Source organism: Sus scrofa, chromosome 2 (genome assembly GCF_000003025.6).
Source record: "Sus scrofa isolate TJ Tabasco breed Duroc chromosome 2, Sscrofa11.1, whole genome shotgun sequence".
NCBI lineage: Eukaryota > Metazoa > Chordata > Mammalia > Artiodactyla > Suidae > Sus > Sus scrofa.
In genome coordinates this window covers 44877396-44896949 of record NC_010444.4, presented here as the reverse complement: position 1 = coordinate 44896949, position 19554 = coordinate 44877396, and the positions used below count along the sequence as shown (strand labels likewise).

Genomic DNA, 19554 nt, shown 5'->3' with positions numbered 1-19554 from the left:
CTATTACAAATACAGTAGATACTTTTGCACTTTTTTTTCACTGAACAATTTATCCTGGAATGCATCTCACATCAGTTCACAGAGACCTTTCTCATTCTTTTTATAGCTCCATTGGGTGAATAAACCTTATTATATTCACCCCTCCCCATCCTATAGGTTGCTTCTAACTTTTTAAATTCTAAACAATGCTGTGACCTCATACACATGTCTTTTCACACTGTTGGAAGTACATTTTCAGGATAAATTCCTAGACTGGGGATTACTGAGTCAAAAGGTAAGCACATATGCAATCAAATCAACCTCCTGATATAATACACTGAGAAGAACACATCATTTCTGTGCTATTCCTGAGCCAGAATGAATCCAACCATGAAGAAACAAACAAGTTGAGGGAACTCTACAAATAACTAACTTGTACTCAAAAATGTCGCTGTCATAAAACACAAAGAACTAAAGAAGATATGGGGACAATACGCACTGCATAATTGCATGAGATTTTCTTTTGCTATAAAGGGCAACATTGGGCAAAATATGAAAAAGTTCTGCATATTAGATTAGTAATGTACCGATGTTAATTTCTGATTTTGGTTATACATTATGTTTACATAAACCAATACCCCTGTGTATTTAAAAATAAGGGGGCGTTGTCTTCAACTTACACTCATCTGATTCAAAAAGAAATAAGTGTGCATATATGCACAGGGGGAAAATAAAATACAATAAAATGGTAGCACCTGGGAAATTCAGGTAAAGTTTTTTTTAAAAGCAACACCAGATATCATTTTGACATGTATACCCATACTTCCAGTACTGAACATTTAATTATTGTTATACAAAGTTCTTTCTCCTAGGAAAAAACAGCACCATATGAGGTTATAAGATAAACTGGTTTTCAGTATTAAACTACTAATATATATAAGCAACAAATTCTTTAAACTATGATTTAGTGTTATTTAATGCTTTAACTAAACTATTTAGTGTTATTTAATGCTATGTAACCAATAAAAAAATCATTATGTTCGTAAAACATTAAACTAAAATTTAAAAGGTAACAATGAACGTAAGTCTAATGTCTCCAATACCACAATTTTAGACAACTTATATTTCTTTGCTTCTTTCAGAACCACAGAATATGTGTGAATATATATTTTTTTATTTATTTATATTTTTTTTTTGTCTTTTTGCCTTTTCTAGGGCCACTCCTGCAGCATATGGAGGTTCCCAGACTAGGGGTCAAATCAGAGCTGTAGCCGCCGGCCTTCGTCAGAGCCACAGCAACGCAAGATCCGAGTCACATCTGCGACCTACACCACAGCTCACGGCAACGCCAGATCCTTAACCCACTGAGCAAGGCCAGGGATCGAACCCACAACCTCGTGGTTCCTAGTTGGATTCGTTAACCACAGAGCCACGATGGGAACTCCTCTTTGTCTTAAAAGCCTGAGAGACATTTTTCTTTGAGAAACAGAAAAAAATAAATAAATAAATCAGAGGCCTACCAAGGACATTACTTTAAACTAAGTTTCAATCCCAAGCACAGACTCAGTGGCTCTACCCAAAGTAATTCAAGCTCAAGGCCTTTCAAGAAGATCCAATGACAATTTACACTGTTTACAGGCAAAGTCTTTTTACTCATTATCACTTTTCAGCACAGAACTAATACCCTAAAGACATTTCTGTTTTTCCTCAGCCAAAATGAAAAAAAAAAAAAAAAAAAAAAGGAATAAACATTCAGGCAGCATCACAAAATCTGCTTCTATTTTATACGATCATTTTTAATTCGAAAAAGGAAACTTTAAAAATTTTAAAAACAATCCTGTTTTAAGAAAGTCTCTTTCTGCACTCCTCCCCCACTTTAAAGTTACCAAATTAGTTTTCTAACTGAATTAAACAGATTACTTTCATTTCAAAGCTTAGGAAAGATCCTTGACATTTCAGCAACACAAATGAATTCAAAATCCCATCCCAGTAGGTCGCTGCCTGTCATCACTTTGCCTTCTAGGGGCATTATACCAAGGGAAAGCTGAATTCTTAACCTACTCAACAGAAATATCCCTACTAAACTCTTGCAACTTCCCCATCACAAAACAGACAGACATCCACACATATAAAAAGGTTACAAATGCATAAGATGAGTTTTAAGAAATCCATAGGTTAGAATTTCTCCTCTGACAAAAGTAGTCATCTTCTAAAAGAAAGTGTTCTTTGAGCGCCTAGCATTTGCATCTAGGAAGTGCCATCAGAACCATTTCAACTCCCTCCAAAATGAGGAAATCTCTAGTATGTACCCACCCCTAAGAGGGATGTCTTATCTTTCAATGCTAAGAATTAATTTGTAAATTACTCTGAAAATGTAAAACAGTAATTTGCACACTAAAAATAAGTCTACAGTACAGTTTCAAATTCACAGATAGAAGTTATTTTAAGTGATTTCTAACTGCAGGGCGTGGATTCAAGACGCAACAGAAGAGCAATTTAGGATCACAAACTTCACACAAAGATCAACTAACTTTAACACAAATGCATGTGTCTTGAATCTCTTCTAGGATCTCTGCCCCAGGAAAAGGCAATGAAAAAGCATTAGGCAAAGGGCAAACTAGGTAAAAAAGCAATGTCTGAGTAAGGTCCAAGCTAGCAGGTTGTAACAATGACTAAAACTCAATGAAACTCAACCAGCTACCCCCTACACAGCTCAAAATCTGACACACTGCTGAATAAAAAGTCAAGATGCTGAGAACAGAGGCTGGGAAATTCCTCTTTTAAATTCTGTAGAACACGTATGGTCTTTTCTCAGAGTTGCGAGAAACCCCAATTGTTACGCCATTATTTCTGAAAATCAACTCCCAACTGATCAAAAGAAGTTTCCCAACTCAAAACGGGATCAACATTTATTACCTAGATACCACACAGAAGTGGAGGGAAGTACAAGGTCGAGGAAGGAAGAGGTCGAAGACTTACAACAGACCAATTCAATGTCAAGGAAAAATGAGTAAATCACAAATTTAGTTTTGGAGGAAAAATGTACAGAAATAACAGCAGCAAAGTTATTATTTTACTTATTCCTAGATGGCACTATGCTGAATGATTTGGATAAATTATTTCATTTACTCCAAAGATCCTGAGGGTACTAACGTTAAGTTTCCCTTTTCATACAGGAAACTAAGGCTTGGAGAACCTACGACACACAACTAGTTAACTGAGTAAGAAAGAACCTAGAATTTCAAATGTGCAGCAATTTGGTCACCCGAACCCAACAGTTTATGGAAAAGAAACTAAATCCCTGAAGCGATTACGGAAGATTAAAAGATTCCCCAGCGTCACCTGAGTAGGGAGACCTAGAACCCAGAAAGTCAACGCACTCTCCATTTCTTTTTGTACAATGTTGAATAATATCATTTCCTCTCTACAGAGTCCACCCATCACTTCGTGGTCCTATTTACCAACAAAATGTTAAGACATCTTTCAAAAGACCCTATGAACAAAAACAAGGCGTTCATATGCACACTCTTAGTAATATTTTACATTTTTAATCACAGATGTTTTATGATGTGTTCTACTCATGTTCAAAGAGGAAAAGCCACCTCAATTTAAGTAATTATTGCCTTAATGTCCTAATTCTGTAGTTCCTCATATGCATAAAAGGCAAAAAGTAAATTTAAGGTTAAAGAAAGGACTAAAGGCAAAGTTGTTTTTAAGTTCTCCACTTCCAAGTTTGTTTATTAGATTTTTTTCTATTCAAGATTACTTAACAGAATAATACATTCGGAACACTGTAAAAACAGGGTTGTATCTCAGGAGTCTTACAAAACAAATAAAACTAATTTGTGCCATTCTGATCTCCTACAAAGAGAACTGACTTCCGCTTAAGATTATTATAGTTCTGCTGTCTTCTCTCCCTCCAATTACTACTGCTAGACAGTCACAACAGAAATGAATTTTAATTTCCCAGGAGTCTGACAATAAATAGCAGTTCTCAGAAGTGTAAATGATAGTCACCTTAGCGTCATAAGCTAAGATTAATATAGTAACAACAATTAATAATGTTTGTAGCCTTACTATGCACTAGACATTGTTCTGGGCTCTGAACCTATGTTAACTCATTTAAATTTTCACAACTGTATGTGGTACTTTGTATTTTCCCAGTTCACAGATGGGCAAAACTAAGGTAGGGAGAGATTAATTTGGGTAAGATGACACATGCAGCACGTGGTAGAGCTGAGAGTTGATCCAGGTCTAGCTCCTACCTCTCCAGAGAGCCTCCTCAAAGTCAGGGTCTCAGTTCCACCTTTTCACTGGCCTATCCCACACCCCTCCTTTCCTGCCTCCTCTCTCCAAGCTGCCATACTACTCCCCCACTACTCCCACTCATATAAGACATGCCCCCTCTTTCCACCATCTCGTCTTCACAAAACTTTTCTCAATCCTTCCCAAACTGACTTTTCCCAATCCTGAAGATCCTTTGCATTTATGTTACAGAAGTGTACATACAGCCACCGCTAATGGAGCACATACTACATACTAGATACAAGACTAAAGAAGTTCCCGCAATTTAAAGGATTATGAAGAATGTGTGATCAGACCCATTTCACTGAAAAGAAAATTAAGGTTCAATGTTCTCTAGCTGTAAGTACATGACTCATGCATACATGCCTCCTTTACTTCTTTTAGATCATCTAAGTACATGTCTAGTCATAAAAGAGGTGTTTCTTAAAACAAATGAATTCTAGAAAATCATTAGCAATGAAGTTATTTTCATGGTTTCTAATAATATTTCCAAAAACAAAAGGCTTCAATACCTTAATAATTAACTTGCAGGTTCAAATGCATTCAGATGGCCCCTCCCCCCAAAAAACTCAAGAAATATTTGTGGTTGAAGTCTTTTAGCTAACACTCTTTATTAATACTGGAACCCAGGATTATTCTCTCACTCCTCACCAACATCCCACACGTCCCCAAAGAAAGAGTTAGCTATAAATTGTTTTTGCTTTGCTATCAGCTATAAATTGTTTTGCTTTGCTATCAGTTAAAGTCTCTCTTGGCCCTAGGGGAAATAGCAACATGACGGCATCCCTGATTCTGTCAGCCTGCTAAACTAAAACCAATCTCACCTCTTAGTGTGATTTTCTTAACCCACTAATGAGCATACTGTAAATGTTCATTATACATAAACATCTCCTCTTCCGGGATACAAAGGTTTTAGCAGCAGTTTTTAATACCCTGAAATAGTATAGCAGCAATTATTGTTCATTTAGTCAATGTGAAAGGTTTTATGCTACATTTATGCTACAGTACTTTGTATTTTAATGTCAATATAAGCGAAACGAAATAAGCTATTCAGGTACCCCAACTGAAAACAATGGGTAAAACAAATATTTCATCAAACCATCTTAACAATACTCTTCATATATATTGAGAGTATCTTTGTTACCTGTTATAACGCAGTACTTTCATTCTCTCCCAGCACATGCCACACCTTTCAGGTTGACAAAAGCAGAAAGACATGTAGGTTTCTCTTTTTACCAGTCTCAAAAAGAGATCACGCAAACCTCCTACCAAGAGCAAAGCCTAAGAATCAAGAATTCCATCTCCCCTTCCTTTACAACCCTGGCTTTCCGCCTCCAACTACCAGAGAGGGTTGGGAGTGGAGGAGAGAACGATAGGAACAGACACGGAACACGCGACTCGGTCGGTCGGTCATCTCCTAGCCTGGCCCACCCTAAACTTCACCTTGGCACAGCGAGAAGCAGGAAGGCACCAGGAATTCCTAGGAAATGGTCTCAGCCCTATCGGAGAACATTCTTAACTTCCTCGAGGCCACCATTTCCCTGGGGCATTATTACACACTCCCACCCAGACACATTACCTAAGAGACTACTTAAAAGAAATGCACAAACACACAAAGAGAAAACACTCGGCTAGAAGCGGGCAGCCCCCGCTCAGCGTGCGCGGAGAAGCCCAAACACCACGCGGAGCCGCAGCCAAGTTGCCTCCGCGATCGCACCCACCGTGCAGGAGGCGGCCGGGGCGGCTGGAAACCCAGAGCGCGGGGCTCCAGCCCCACGCCCTAAGCCCGGCGCCCCGACTTCGGGGCAGGAAACCCGGTGCTACGGCGCTACCTCTCCCGAAGGGCTCGGGCCACGCCGGAGCGATAAGGTGGATCTGCGCTACCCTCCCAGCTCCGCCCTCCCGGACACATTCCTGAGAAGCCCGACTCCCCCGACGCCAAGCAGGGCGCCCAGCAGGCAGGAGCCGGGCGCCCAGACCGCAGTGCAGAAAGGCAGAGCCGGCCCCGCGCCCCCCTGCCCGCCCGCCCCCAGCCCGCTCGGCGCCTCCGGGCGGGGTCCCCGCTGCCGCCCCGCCACAGGTAGAGCAAGCCCCCGCCCGCCGCCGCCCCGGCGCCCCCGGCAGGCCCGTTCCAGGTACCTGGATGAACTGGATGGTGAGCGCCGACTTGCCCACGCCGCCTCCACCGACCACCACGAGCCGGTACTTCTCTTGGCCAGAGCCGTCCCGCCAGCCGGCCGCGGCCATGGGGACGCCGCCGAACCCAGCCCAGCCACGCCGAGCCGCCGCCCGCCCTAGGCCCGGCTCCGGGGACGTGTGCGGCCGGCGGGCTGCGGGCGAGCGGCCGGGCGAGGGTCCCCGGCGCCGGGAGCTTCAGGAGGGCCGGTCCGGGCGGCAGCGCGGCGCCCAGGCTGGCCAGGTCCGGCAGGAGGCGCGGAGAAGCGGGGTGACCGCAGGGGCGAGGGTCGCAGCGTCCGGGGGGCGCGCTCCTCCACACGTCTCTGCAGCGCCTGCCGAACGCAGCCTCCAGCGCCGCTACAAATGGCCGTCTGGGGGCCGGGCCGCCAGGCTGAGGTGCTGCATATGCATGAGGGGGCGGAGCGAGGCAGGGCTGCGCTGGCCTAGGCTGATATTCAGGAGCTGACCGAGGGCTCGGTCCCTGAAGACTTGTGTTTCCATTCCCTTGACTGTGAGTGGACGTGTGCACGCGTGTGCGTGCGTGAGTGAATGGGTGTGTGAGAACGAGTGTAAAAGTGGGCGTCAAGCGGGAGTGGGAAGAAAACAGTAAGCAGTGCGTAACCATAATTGTGTTTGTCAGGGATTGTGTGGATGAAAAATACAGTATGCAAAGGCGTGTGTGAAAAATGAAGCTGTTGTCATCTTAACTCAGTTTGTAGGAGGGCAAATATCCTGTTTTGAGAGTGCAGATGGTGACCATGACTGTATGTAAAACAGTATATGACAGTGATTGAAGATTAGAGCTGTCACAATAATTGTGTGTGTGATAGGCTTGTGGTGGTTACCCTGTATGAGGAATGTCACAGAGACAGAACCAAGTGATTGAGGGCACGTGGACAAGAGTATATGTGGCACATTTTGTATCTGACGGGAGGGTGTCTTATTGGCTATGTCTATATGTGAGAAATATGCAGTAATTTTATTCAAGGGGATGAGTGTGGGAGATTAGTTTATACATATTTTCACACTACATTGCAGGCACTGTGCTTAGCGCTACAAATCCTTTCATAAACAAAATAATGTCCCTGCCCTCAGGGAACTAAGAGTCCAGTGGGGAAACAGCCAGGACAACAGGCATATTGTCAGGCATAATGATAAGTGCTGTAACTAAAGGCACCATGTGGCTTCTATGCTCTTCTGGAGGAGAAGCACTCACTCTGGAGTTGGGTGGTCAGCAAAGGCTTCCTAAAAGACCTGAAGAACAAATAATGTAGACAGATGAATCACTGGAAGAAATGTATTCCAGGGGAAGCAAACCACATATGCAAAAGTCAGAGCTGTTCCCTTGTGATACAGCAGGTTAAGGCATTGTCACTGCAGTGGCTTGGGTTGCTGCTGTGGCTGAGGCTCATTCTCGGTCCCAGGAACATGCCACAAGTGCAGCTAAAAAAAAAAAAGTCAAAGCTGAAATGGTTAGACTTGTGTCACATGATTTTGATTGTGCTGGGGGAGTGTGCTTGTAGATGAAAAGTGTTTGCAAATGAAAAGTGATTACCTATGTGTATGGCAGTTTAACCAAATGTAACAAGGATCCCAGCTGTATACAGAGACATTATAAGGTAATAGATGAGACCGTGAGCTCTGGGGACAGAATGTCTGGGTTCAAATCCTAGCTCTTTCAATAATGGTGTGATGTTGGGAACTTACTGAACCTCTGCGTCTCAGTCTTCTCTAAAATAAAGACAGACTACCTTCCGTAAGGGGATTTTAGTATGAATCAAATGAGTTACAACATATAGAGCACATGAAACAGTGTCTGGCATGTAGTAAGCATTTAGGGCAGTTTTGGAACATGACTGCAAGTTCTTAGAAACAGCTTAGTGACTCTCTTGGAACGTAAAATGCAGCAGAAGAGATGCTGTACAACTTCCAAGACTAGGTCCAAAGAGGCCACACAGCTTCCACCTGTCCTCTTGGGATTCTCACTCTGGGAGAAACAACGTAAGAAGTTTGGCTACCCTGAGGCTGCCATGCTAAGGCCACATATAAACATACCAGTCAAAAGTCCAGCTGAGCTCCTAGCTGATGGCGGGCATCAACTGCCAGCCAAGTGAGACACCTTGGAGACCAAGCCCCATCTAGCCTTCAGATGACTTCAGCCCCTGCTGGCCTCTGACTGCAACTGCATAAAAGACCCTAAGCAAGAGCTGCCCAGACCACCCTTCCTGACCTACAAAATCAGGAACAAAATAATAAGTAAACTGGGTGTGTTTTTTAAACATTTGATTTGGGAATAATTTGAATGTATGAAGTATAACAAACACCCATGCACCTTTATCCAAATTCAACTATTGTGAGCATTTTACTCCACTTCCGTTATCATTCTCCCCTCACTATCTCGACTTTTCTCTCTTCATATATATGATATAAAATCATTTATATAAATTTATGGCATGTTTATATATAGGCACACATAATTCATGTATAAAAATGAAGTCATTTATATAAATTTATGGTATGTTTATATATAGGCACACATAATTCATGTATAAAAATGAATTTTCGAACCATTTAAGGGTAAGTTATAGATATTATGGCCCTTTATCCCTAAGGGCTTCAATGTATATTTCCTAAGAATAGGGATCTTATAGTACATAGCCATAGTACAGTTATAGACTTTAGTAAATTTAACATTGATACAAATACTTTTATCTGACCTACCATTTGTATTCCAATTTTATCCATTGACTCAATAATGATGAGCGTTAGAGCATTTTTTTCTCCTCTAGTACAGAAGCCAGTCTAGGGTCAGGCATTCCATTTAGTTGGCAAATCTCTTTAGCTTTTTTAGTATGATACAAAATGGTTGTCTTAAGCATCTATATTTTTTCAAGGGGAGGGGGATATTTTTTTACATAGCAATAGTAGCCAGAAAAAGCCTTAATGCAGATCATTAACAATGTGAAAAGGAAAAAAGAAAGAAAAAAGAAAGAGGAAACTATGGCGAGGAAATGCTGGGAAAGGGCCAGTTATGCCTCTCTCAGTGTCTGTCTAGCCCTGAAATGTTCCATAATCTTTCAGGACCAGAAATATGCCAATGAGTCCTCTTTATGCAGCTTCCCTTCCAAAGTACTATCCAAAATCTTTCAAGAATTCATGATTTAAAAAAAGAAGATATCAGAAAGGCTTATCAACTCTCAAAACTATCCAAAAGAAACTTACCCCTGAGCAAAAAAAAAAAAAAAAATAGCCACACCAATCACAACTCTTTAGACTCAGGGAGTCAGATATTGATCCTAAAACAATTGTAATGAATTTGTTTGAATTCTGTGACTGCATCTGGCAGAGGCGCTCTCAGGGGGTACTGAGCCTGATAGTAGTTTGACCAATAAAAGAAAAGAGGATAAGGCAGTAATGAATAAAATCTGGTGTGCTAATACATGTCCAGTGACTAGAGTTCTCAGGGAGAAACTTATTTTCAGCCGAACCTATTTCAATACTTATTTTCTGAGCTTCTTCTCTGCCTGAGGCCTGACCAAGATTTTCTTTCCTTCCTACTCTGTACCACTAGAATCCCTGTATACAGGACAGTTCCAACCCTGAGACCAGGCAAGCAAATCCATCCTGTCAAAACCATGTGTTGGTTGCCTCCCAGGCTTCTATTTTCCCTTCCTTTCATATAATATCTCCAAATTTCCCTTCCTTTCATATAATATCTCCAAATTTCCCTATTTTCTATAGTTTGGGAGTGACTAATACCCACCCCCAGCTCCAAGGGTTTAATTCATTTACGATTATCAACCTCCACTGTCCACAGTAATTAGCTGATGGATGAGCATATGATCTAGGTCAGGCCAATCAAGAACAGATTCAACTGCAGAATTAAAACTATAATCAGCTACCCTTGCACATCCACTAGGATAATGATAATCAAAAAACAGGTAATAACAAATGTTGACAAATTCATTGAGTAAATGGAAAAAAAAAAATGTTGACAAAGATTTAGAGACACCGAAACACTCATGCATTCCTGGTAAGAATGTAAAATGGTGCTGCTGCTTTGAGAAACAGTCTGGCATTTCCTCAAAAAGTCAGAGTTACCAGGAGTTCCCATCGTGGTTCAGCGGTTAACGAATCTGACTAGGAACCATGAGGTTGCGGGTTCGATCCCTGGCCTCGCTCAGTGGGTTGAGGATCTGGCGTTGCCGTGAGCTGTGGTGTAGGTCGCAGACACGGCTCAGATCCCACGTTGCTGTGGCTGTGGCGTACGCCAGCGGCAACAGCTGTGATTAGACCCCTAGTCTGGGAACCTCCATATGCTGCAGGAGCGGCCCAAGAAATGGCAAAAAGACAAAAAAATATATATATATATGTGTGTGTGTGTGTGTGTCCAGGAGTTCCTGTGTGGCACGGCAGAAACAAATCTGACTAGCATCCATGAGATGAGGACGCGATTCCATCCCGGCCCTTGCTCAGTGGGTCGGGGATCCGGTGTTGCCATGAGCTGTGGTATAGGTCATAGACGTGGCTTGGATCCCGCGTTGCTGTGGCTGTGGCTGTGGTGTAGGCCAGCAACTGTAGCTCTGATTAGACCCCTAGCCTGGGAACTTCCATATGCTGCAGGTGTGGCCCTAAAAAGCAAAAAACAACAACCAAAAAATGTGTCCATATAAAAACGTGTACATGCAAGTTCATGGCCCCATTATTTGTAACAGCCGAAAAAACATGGAAGCAACCCAATTGTCTGTCAACTGATGAATGGATAAATAAAATGTAGTATATTCAGACAATGAGATCTTATTCAGCAATAAAAAGGGATGAAGTGCTGATATATGCTGCACGGATGAATCTTGAAAACATGATGCTCAGTGAAAGTCACAAGAGATGGTATTGTTGTATGATTCCATCTACATGAAAGACCCATGATAGGAAAATCTATAAAGCCAGGAAGTAAATTAGTGGTTGCCAAGACTGAGGGGAAATGCGCTGTGACTGATAATGGGTATGGAGTTTCTTTTTGGAGATATGAAAATGTTCTGGGAGTTCCCGTCATGGCGCAGTGGTTAACGAACACGACTAGGAACCATGAGGTTGCGGGTTCGGTCCCTGCCCTTGCTCAGTGGGTTAACAATCTAGCGTTGCCGTGAGCTGTGGTGTAGGCTGCAGATGCAGCTCGGATTCTGAGTTGCTGTGGCTCTGGCGTAGGCTGGCGGCTACAGCTCCGATTTGACCCCTAGCCTGGGAACCTCCATATGCTGCGGGAGCGGCCCTAGAAAAGGCAAAAAAAAAAAGAAAAAGAAAATGTTCTGGCATTAGACAGCTTTGATGGTTGCCTGACTCTAAGTATACTAACAACCATTGAATTGTACGCTTCTTAAAATAAATTTTATTGTATATTAATTAAATCTCAAAGCTGTGAGAATAAAAGATGCATTTGCAGGGTTTTATAATGAGCTACCAAGAAAATGTCTTTTTACTTCAAGATATTCCTCATATCAACTCTATTTTATTTTTTTAAATGTAACTTCAAAGTCGAGTGTTCGGCAGGCAAGAAGCCCACATGCTCAGTTCCACATAGATATTCTATTCCAAAATGTTTTCCTACCTTTAGAAAATATCCCAAAAGCCTACAGCAAAAAGAAGCTCCCCTGCAAAACCATTCACTGAAGACATAGGAGTATTTGGGAGAGAAAGAACTAGTTGTCGTTCATGCCAATTAAAGATGAATTTTCGTCTTAATCTAAAAAGTTTCTTTTTCAAGTAGCTAAGAGGTGAAAGGTAAGTACATAAATCAGAAAAATGACCCAGAACCTTAGAAAGGACAACAGAGGTTATCCCCCTTAACGTACCAAAAGACATCCTGTGACTAGGGAAGGGATTTCTTTCCCAATGTCACCTAGCAAGTTGTAAGTAAGCAGGATACAGGTCTCCTGATTGCTATGCTCAGAGCATTTTGCCCCATGCCAAGCTGGGTGTTATCCAGAATCTGACAGAGAATCACTGCACAGAGGCAGCATGAGACTGCCAATAAAGAGAGCTGTTGAATGTACCATTTTGATTCAAGTTGAGTGATTGGCTAAAGGGTTGTCAAGAGACTTCGATGGGCAAATTCAGGGTCAGATTTGGCCACAGGTATGTTTTCACCCAGAATTCAATTTTTTTTTTTTTTTTTAGAATTTTGAATTGGTTTTAGACTATGTCATAAACAAATCTAGATTTCTAAGTTTTCCTGAAAAAACAAAATGGAACATCTTCCAACACCGGGCCAGAATTATTCTAGGACAAATGGCTAAAGATAAGTACAGTTGCCCTTGAGAAAAGGTATGGATGTTTCTGTTCTTCAGAGCAACCAACATTCTTGTACCACACCCCACATATTTGATGTCACCTGCCTGGCCTTTGTGGATTTAAAGAGTTTGCAAATCCTGCTGCTATATGCCCATGTGCTGCTATATGCACATCTGAATCCCCTCTAGTATCTTAAAATGAAGAACCTGGGCTTCATCCCAGATTTGATAAGTAGGAATCTCTGAGGTTGCAGACCAAGAATGTCAATTTGTATATTTAAATACATATTAAAGTGCCCCTGAGATGCTGCCACAATTGGGAACTCTTGGAGAAGAGCAGACTCATCCAGGTCCACTCTTTTTTCAGAACAAACAATGACCCTCTCATCTGGAATGTTAGTTACTCATCATCGCTAAAAACGACCATTGCCCAAATACCATCCCTGGCCCATCCCAGAGAAAGGATCTGGGGGTGGAGTGGAGAGGGAGGTGCTGAAACCAAGATTCCCCTGACTTCATCTATAGCTGAGTCAGATGGAGCCCAGGCCTGGTGACCAAAGAGGGCCAACCACACCACCACACACCACCCCCCCCCAGATCAGAGAGCATTTGATTCTTATCATGGCTGATGGAAGCGCACCACCATCCACTCATTTCCTTAATGAGCCACTGCTTCTAATGTGAATGAATAGCTGTTGGAAAATGAAACAACCCAGCAGGAGCTGCATGCATCTGAGATGAGACAGACGCACAAATCTATTCCTTGTTTAAAGATCACACTGCTAAGAATAGAAACTGAAACATAGGCTGGAGCGAGTGCACACACAGCCCTAAGGAAGGCCACAACAGAGCCGGAGGAATCCACAGCCTAGGGAAGGATCATCTGAGAATCAATCACAGAGCCTTAAGAGCAGAAGAGGCACTCTGAGGTCGTTCTCTCTAAGGCTCTCGTTTTAGAGCTGGGAAAGCAAAGGCCCAAATGGAAAAGAGCACTCCCCAGCGTTGCCTAGAGAGGGAAGAGAAGCACAACTGGAACTCAGGTTCTGTCTTCCATTCTGGGGCCTGACTCAATGTAGCATGCTGCCTTGGGAGCTCAAGAGCTGAGAAGGCTTCTCAGGGCCACAGTCACACCACCTTCTCAGCTGTGGCTGCCAGGAAGAATCAGGCAAGGGTGTCCACTTTAGCATTTGTTTTAAATAATAGTAAAATCAAAAACAAAATATGTTATGACAGAGACTCAATTAAATAATACCATAGCCATAGTATAGACTATTATGTGACCATTAAAAATAATTTTTATTGGAATTTCTGCTGTGGCACAACGGGATTGGTGGCATCTTGGGAGCGCTGAGATGCAGGTTCAATACCCAGCACGAGTGGGTTAAGGATCTGGTGTGGCCAAAGCTGCAGCTAAAGTCACAACTACTACTTGGATCTGGTTCCTGGCCAGGGAACTCTATGCCTCAGGGTGGCAAAAGAGAAAAAAATAGTAATAACAATAATTTTTATGTATACAGGAAAATGAAAGAGTAGGATACAAATCACTATATTCAGTATGATTCCAGTGTTATAAAAAAGCTACCATTTACTGAGATATATACACAATAGCTACCATCTACTGAGCATTTATTATAAGCTGGGCCCTGTGCTAATCAGTTAAAACGTATTATTCAATTCAGTCCACAAATCAACCACCTAAAGTTGGTTCTATTGTTTGTATTTTACGAAAAAAAAAAAAAAAGCTTGGGCACAGAGCTGTCATTGAGCTAGTAAATGGCAAAGTGTATATTTGAACCTGTAAGGTCTGAGCTCTAAATTGTACTGAATCACTGCGAACAGATATTTTTAAAAAAATAAGACTGAGAGGATATTCAATTATCCTAGGCAGTAAGATCACAGGTGAGTTTTATTTTCCACTTTTCATTTTTCTATACTTTATTATTTTTTGCAATTCCCCATTCTCTCCTACCTCAGCCCCTAATAACCCCTTATCTACTTTCTGTCTCTATGAATTTTCCTATTATAGACATTATAAGTGTAATCATACAACATATGTCCTTTGATGTCTGGCTTATTTCATTTAGCATAACGTTTCAAGATCCCTACTGACTGATATCCATAAGGATGCAAGTTCGATCCCTGGTCTTGCTCAGTGGGTTAAGGATCTGGCATTGCCATGAGCTGTGGTGTAGGGTTGTAAATGAAGCTTGGCTCTGGCATTGCTGTGGCTGTGGCGCAGGCCATTGGCTACAGCTCCAATTTGACCCCTAGCCTGGGAACCTCCATATGCCTTGGGTGCAGCCCTAAAAAGACATACACACACACACAAATCCTCCATGCTATAGCCCATATTCATGCCTCATTCCTTCTTATGGCTGAATAGTATCCTGTTGTATGCATCTATTGATGAACATTTGGGTTGTTTCTACCGTTTGGCTATTGTGAATGATGCCCTTGGACTTTTGTGTAAAAGTACCTGAGTTCCTGTTTTCAAATCTTTTGGGTATATACCTAGGAATGGAATTGTAGGGTCAAAGGGTAATTTTATGTCTAACTTTTTGCCAATTTGTTTTCCACAGCAGCTACACCATTTTACATTTCTACCGGCAACGTGAGAAGGTTCCAATTTCTTCACATCTTCATCAATATTTGTTATTTTCCTTGTTTTTTTAAGTAATTGCCATCCTAGAAGGTCTGAACTGTTATCTCATTATAGTTTTGGTTTGCATTTCCCTAATGACTAACGATGTTGGGCATATTTTCTTATACATATTTGCCATTCATAGATCTTCTCTGGAGAAATATCTATTCAAGTCCTCTGCCCGTTTTTTAACTGGGTTATTTATCTTTCTGTTGTTGAGTTGTAGGAGTTCTTTATTCTGGATATTAAACTTATCAGATTATGTCATTTACAAATATATTCTCTGTGGCTTTTTACTTTCTCAAAACTATTTTTTTTTTTTTTTTTTTTGGCTATGCCCGCAGCAAGCAGACATTCACAGGCCAGGGATCAAACCAGTGCCACAGCAGTGACAAAGACAAATCTTTAATCACTAGGCCACCAGGGAACTCCTCGACAGTATGCTTTGATGTGCATTTTTATTTTATTTATTTATTTTTGTCTTTTCAGGGCTGCATCGCAGCATATGGAGGTCCCCAGGCTAGGGGTCAAATCAAGCTGTAGCCGTCGGCCTACCCTAGATCCACAGCAATGTGGGATCTGAGCCATGCCTATCTGCAACCTACACCACAGCTCATGGCAATGCTGGATCCTTAACCTACTGAACGAGCCCAGGGATCAAACCCGCCTCTTCATGGTTGTGAGTCGGGTTCATTAATCACTGAGCCACGATGGGAACTCCTGCATTTTTTTATTTTAATGAAAGCCCAATCTCTAATTTTTTTTTTAGTTAAGAAAAATATAAAATTATGCTGATGAACAACTTTTCATGATAGGGGCAAAGCAGAAGCCAAAGTTGTACATGGATGAGCTAACTATGTAGAAATAAGTGATAGTTATATAATCTGGGAGAAATAGCTATTCCAGAAAGATTGAGAATCAGGGTCAATACGCAGAAAGCACTTATGTCATCTTTTATCACTCAGGCTGAACTGTGATGGCTGCTTTCTCTCTTTCCCACAGCTACTTTCCAAAGAGGCATGCCTGTGGAGATTGAGCCCTGAAAACTGAGCTCCCTGTCACACCCAGGCCCGGTTTATTGGGCTCCAAACAGCTCTTTCGCCCACACCCCTTACCAGGACTGTGATTATGGCTGTTTTAAAGATTTGTAAAGAACCCAGAAAAGACCAAAAGAATGGAAGAGAGGAGAAGTCTTTGCTTCTGTTAAATAAGTGAAGACATCTCTAGCTTCCAGAACAGAAGGCCACAACTTCAAATGCAGCCGTGTGGATTGAGGTTAGATAGCCAGCAGAACCTGATAATAAGGCAAGGTAGACAGCGCCTAGGAAGCTTTTTAAAACGCAGTGGTTTCTAGGCCCTGTTCCTGCCCCCACAGAATTACACTGGTTCGGGAGCAAACTGAAAGGAAATGTTTTGTGATTGCAATCTTGCCTCCTGTGCCCCATGAGGCATGGGATAATTGTGTCTCATGCAGGTACACCAGTGGTCTGGTTAAAACAAACAAGGTTTTCTTCATGCAACTCTTAGGAGCTCTGGAGTGAGACACAGTGTCTTAAATACTAGAATGGGAGGTAGCTTGACAGATCTACTCTACCTCCTTTATTAGTCAGTGTGGCGGCCTTAGGGGACCCAATAAATAACAGCCCTCTTCCCCACCCAAGTTTTGATCCAAAACAGAACGCAGAAAAACAATAGATGGAGGGCTCCTTGTCAGCTTTATTACTGATATGACATGGACTGGCACATATGGCTTAAAGGAGAGGCCACATGGGCTTACTTTCACTGTTCTCAGCATGAATGCACCACTGAGTTACAGGCAGGGTTGAGAAAACTGCAGGCCTCATTTTTTTTTTTTTTTTTTTTTTTTTGTCCTTTTGTCTTTCTAGGGCCGCACCCGTGGCATATGGAGGTTCCCAGGCTAGGGGTCCAATCAGAGCTGTAGCTGCCATCCTACACCACAGCCACGCAGGATCCAAGCCGTGTCTGCAACCTACACCACAGCTCATGGCAACACCAGGTCCTTAACCTACTGATCAAGGCCAGGGATCGAACCCTCATTCTCATGGATGCTAGTTGGGTTAATTAACCGCTGAGCCACGAAGGGAACTCCTGCAGGCCTCATCTTAATGGGGTTCTGCCTCCCCAAAACTTGTAGCACATAGAGGAACACAGAAGAACTGCCCCTTTTGGTTAGGCTGGCTCCCAAAGAAAACAAAGGGAGGAGTTAAACTGAGCATGCATATATCATTCATCCAAACTCAAGAGGAAAGTCTAAAAGCCATACCTTTTTTCATGGAGAAGGATGAACAAGGAATGGAAAAAGAGGGTAGGAGCCTTACTCTGGTGATTTTCAAATTTTAGTGGGCATCAGAATCACCTGGAGGGCTTACCACAACACAGATTGCTGGACTCCACCCCCGGAACGCTGATTCAGTAGTCTCGGGTAGGGTCTGATAAATCTCTTTTTTTTTTTAACAAGTTCTCTGGTAATGCTGATGCTGCTTATCTTGAGACCATATCTTGGGAACCAATGCTCAAAGAGAATCTCTCCACTTGGAAATGTAAAGAGGAAAAACTGATTGATTTGTTTGGTTGCCAGTAACAGAAATCCAACTCAAACTGAAATAAAAAGAATTTATTGACTCATGTAACTAAGTGATACAGCTGTTGATCCACCTTCAAGAACAATTAATCCAACTAGGTTGCGGGTTTGATCCCTGGCCTGCTCAGCGGGTTAAGGATCTGGCATTGCCGTGAGCTGTGGTGTGGGTTGCAGATGTGGCTCAGATCTGGCTTTGCTGTGGCTGTGGCGCAGGCCAGCAGCTGTAGCTCTGATTCCTAGCCTGGGAATCTCCATATGTCAAGGGTGTGGCCCTAAAAAAGAAAGCAGGAAAAAAAAAAAAAACTAGATTCAGAGACTCAAATGGTATCGTCAGGATTCTTTCACTCTCTGTATCTCAGCCGTGTTTGTTCTCTATGACTCAAGTCTTAAGCAGGGTTTCCCCTGGTATTGGCAAGATGGTTCCACTTAGTTCTCCCGCCCTGAGCCAGGGTTTCTCAAACTTCAGCATGAATCAAAATCACCTGGAGGGCTTGTTAAAACATAGATTGCTTGGCTCCAACCCAGGAGTTTCTGATTCAGTAGGTCTAGGGTAAAGTCCAATAATTGGCAATTCTAACAAATTCCCAGGTGGTAATATCAGAAGAATGGAGAATGGATGCTGGAAAGACCCAAACAACATTTTCTATTTTTTGCCTTTTTTTGGGGGCTGCACTCGAGACACATGGAGGTTCCCAGGAGCTAGGGATCAAATCGGAGCTGTATCTGCCAGCCACAGCCACAGCCACAGGAACGGGGGATCCAAGCTGCTCACGGCAACGCCGGACACTTAACTCACTGATCGAGGTCAGGGATCGAACCCGCAACCTCGTGGTTCCTAGTCAGATTCATTTCCGCTGTGCCACAAGGGGAACTCCAAGATTCAAACAACAGATGTTCACTACTTTTTGTTTTACATATCAAGAAACCGAGAAGTTAAGAGGCTGATCTGTTTTAGCCCATTTAGAAGAGAAAAGTTTTTCTAAAGGCACATTAGTTTTGAAACAAGAAAATCTAACATCAAATCCCATCCCACCATTGACAAACTGGGTAGTTTAGGGCAGGCCACTAAACCTCTTTACTCCTCTATTGTTTTTGTTTGTTCGTTTGGTTGGTTTGGTTTTTTGTTTTTTTGGGGGGGGGTTTTTTTTTTTTTTCATCTTTTTGCCTTTTCTAGGGCCACTCCTGTGGCATATGGAGATTCCCAGGCTAGAGGTCTAATTGGAGCTGTAGCCGCTGGCCTACACCACAGCAACGTGGGATCCGAGCTGCGTCTGAGACCCACACCACAGCTCATGGCAACGCCGGATCCTTAACCCACTGAGCAAGGCCAGGGATCAAACCCAAAACCTCATGGTTCCTAGTCGGATTCATTAACCACTGAGCCACGATGGGAACTCCACTAGTCAGGTTCTTAACCCTCTGAACCATAACAGGAACTTTTTTTAATTTTTAAAAAAATTTTATTGGAGTATAGTTGACTTACAAGGTTTACTAAAGATGTACTGCAAAGTGAATCAGATATATATATCTATAAAATCACTCTTTTTTTCCTATGTAGGTTT

At 42.4% G+C, this 19554-nt stretch overlaps 1 protein-coding gene across 5 annotated transcripts in view; it reads right to left on the bottom strand.

The window, feature by feature from the left end:
- The window catches only part of RRAS2 (related RAS viral (r-ras) oncogene homolog 2), a 70875-nt gene extending 64054 nt beyond the window's left edge, over window positions 1-6821 (bottom strand). For 2 of the 5 annotated variants that reach the window (XM_021083301.1, XM_021083302.1), the window contains exon 1: window positions 6424-6814. In XM_021083301.1, coding sequence (XP_020938960.1) covers window positions 6424-6531 — 108 coding nt within the window. In that variant the 5' untranslated portion in view covers window positions 6532-6814. Of the gene's footprint in view, window positions 1-6005; window positions 6286-6423 lie in introns of those variants that run through there. The other 3 variants (XM_021083303.1, XM_021083305.1, XM_021083304.1) reach the window with 3 other exon arrangements.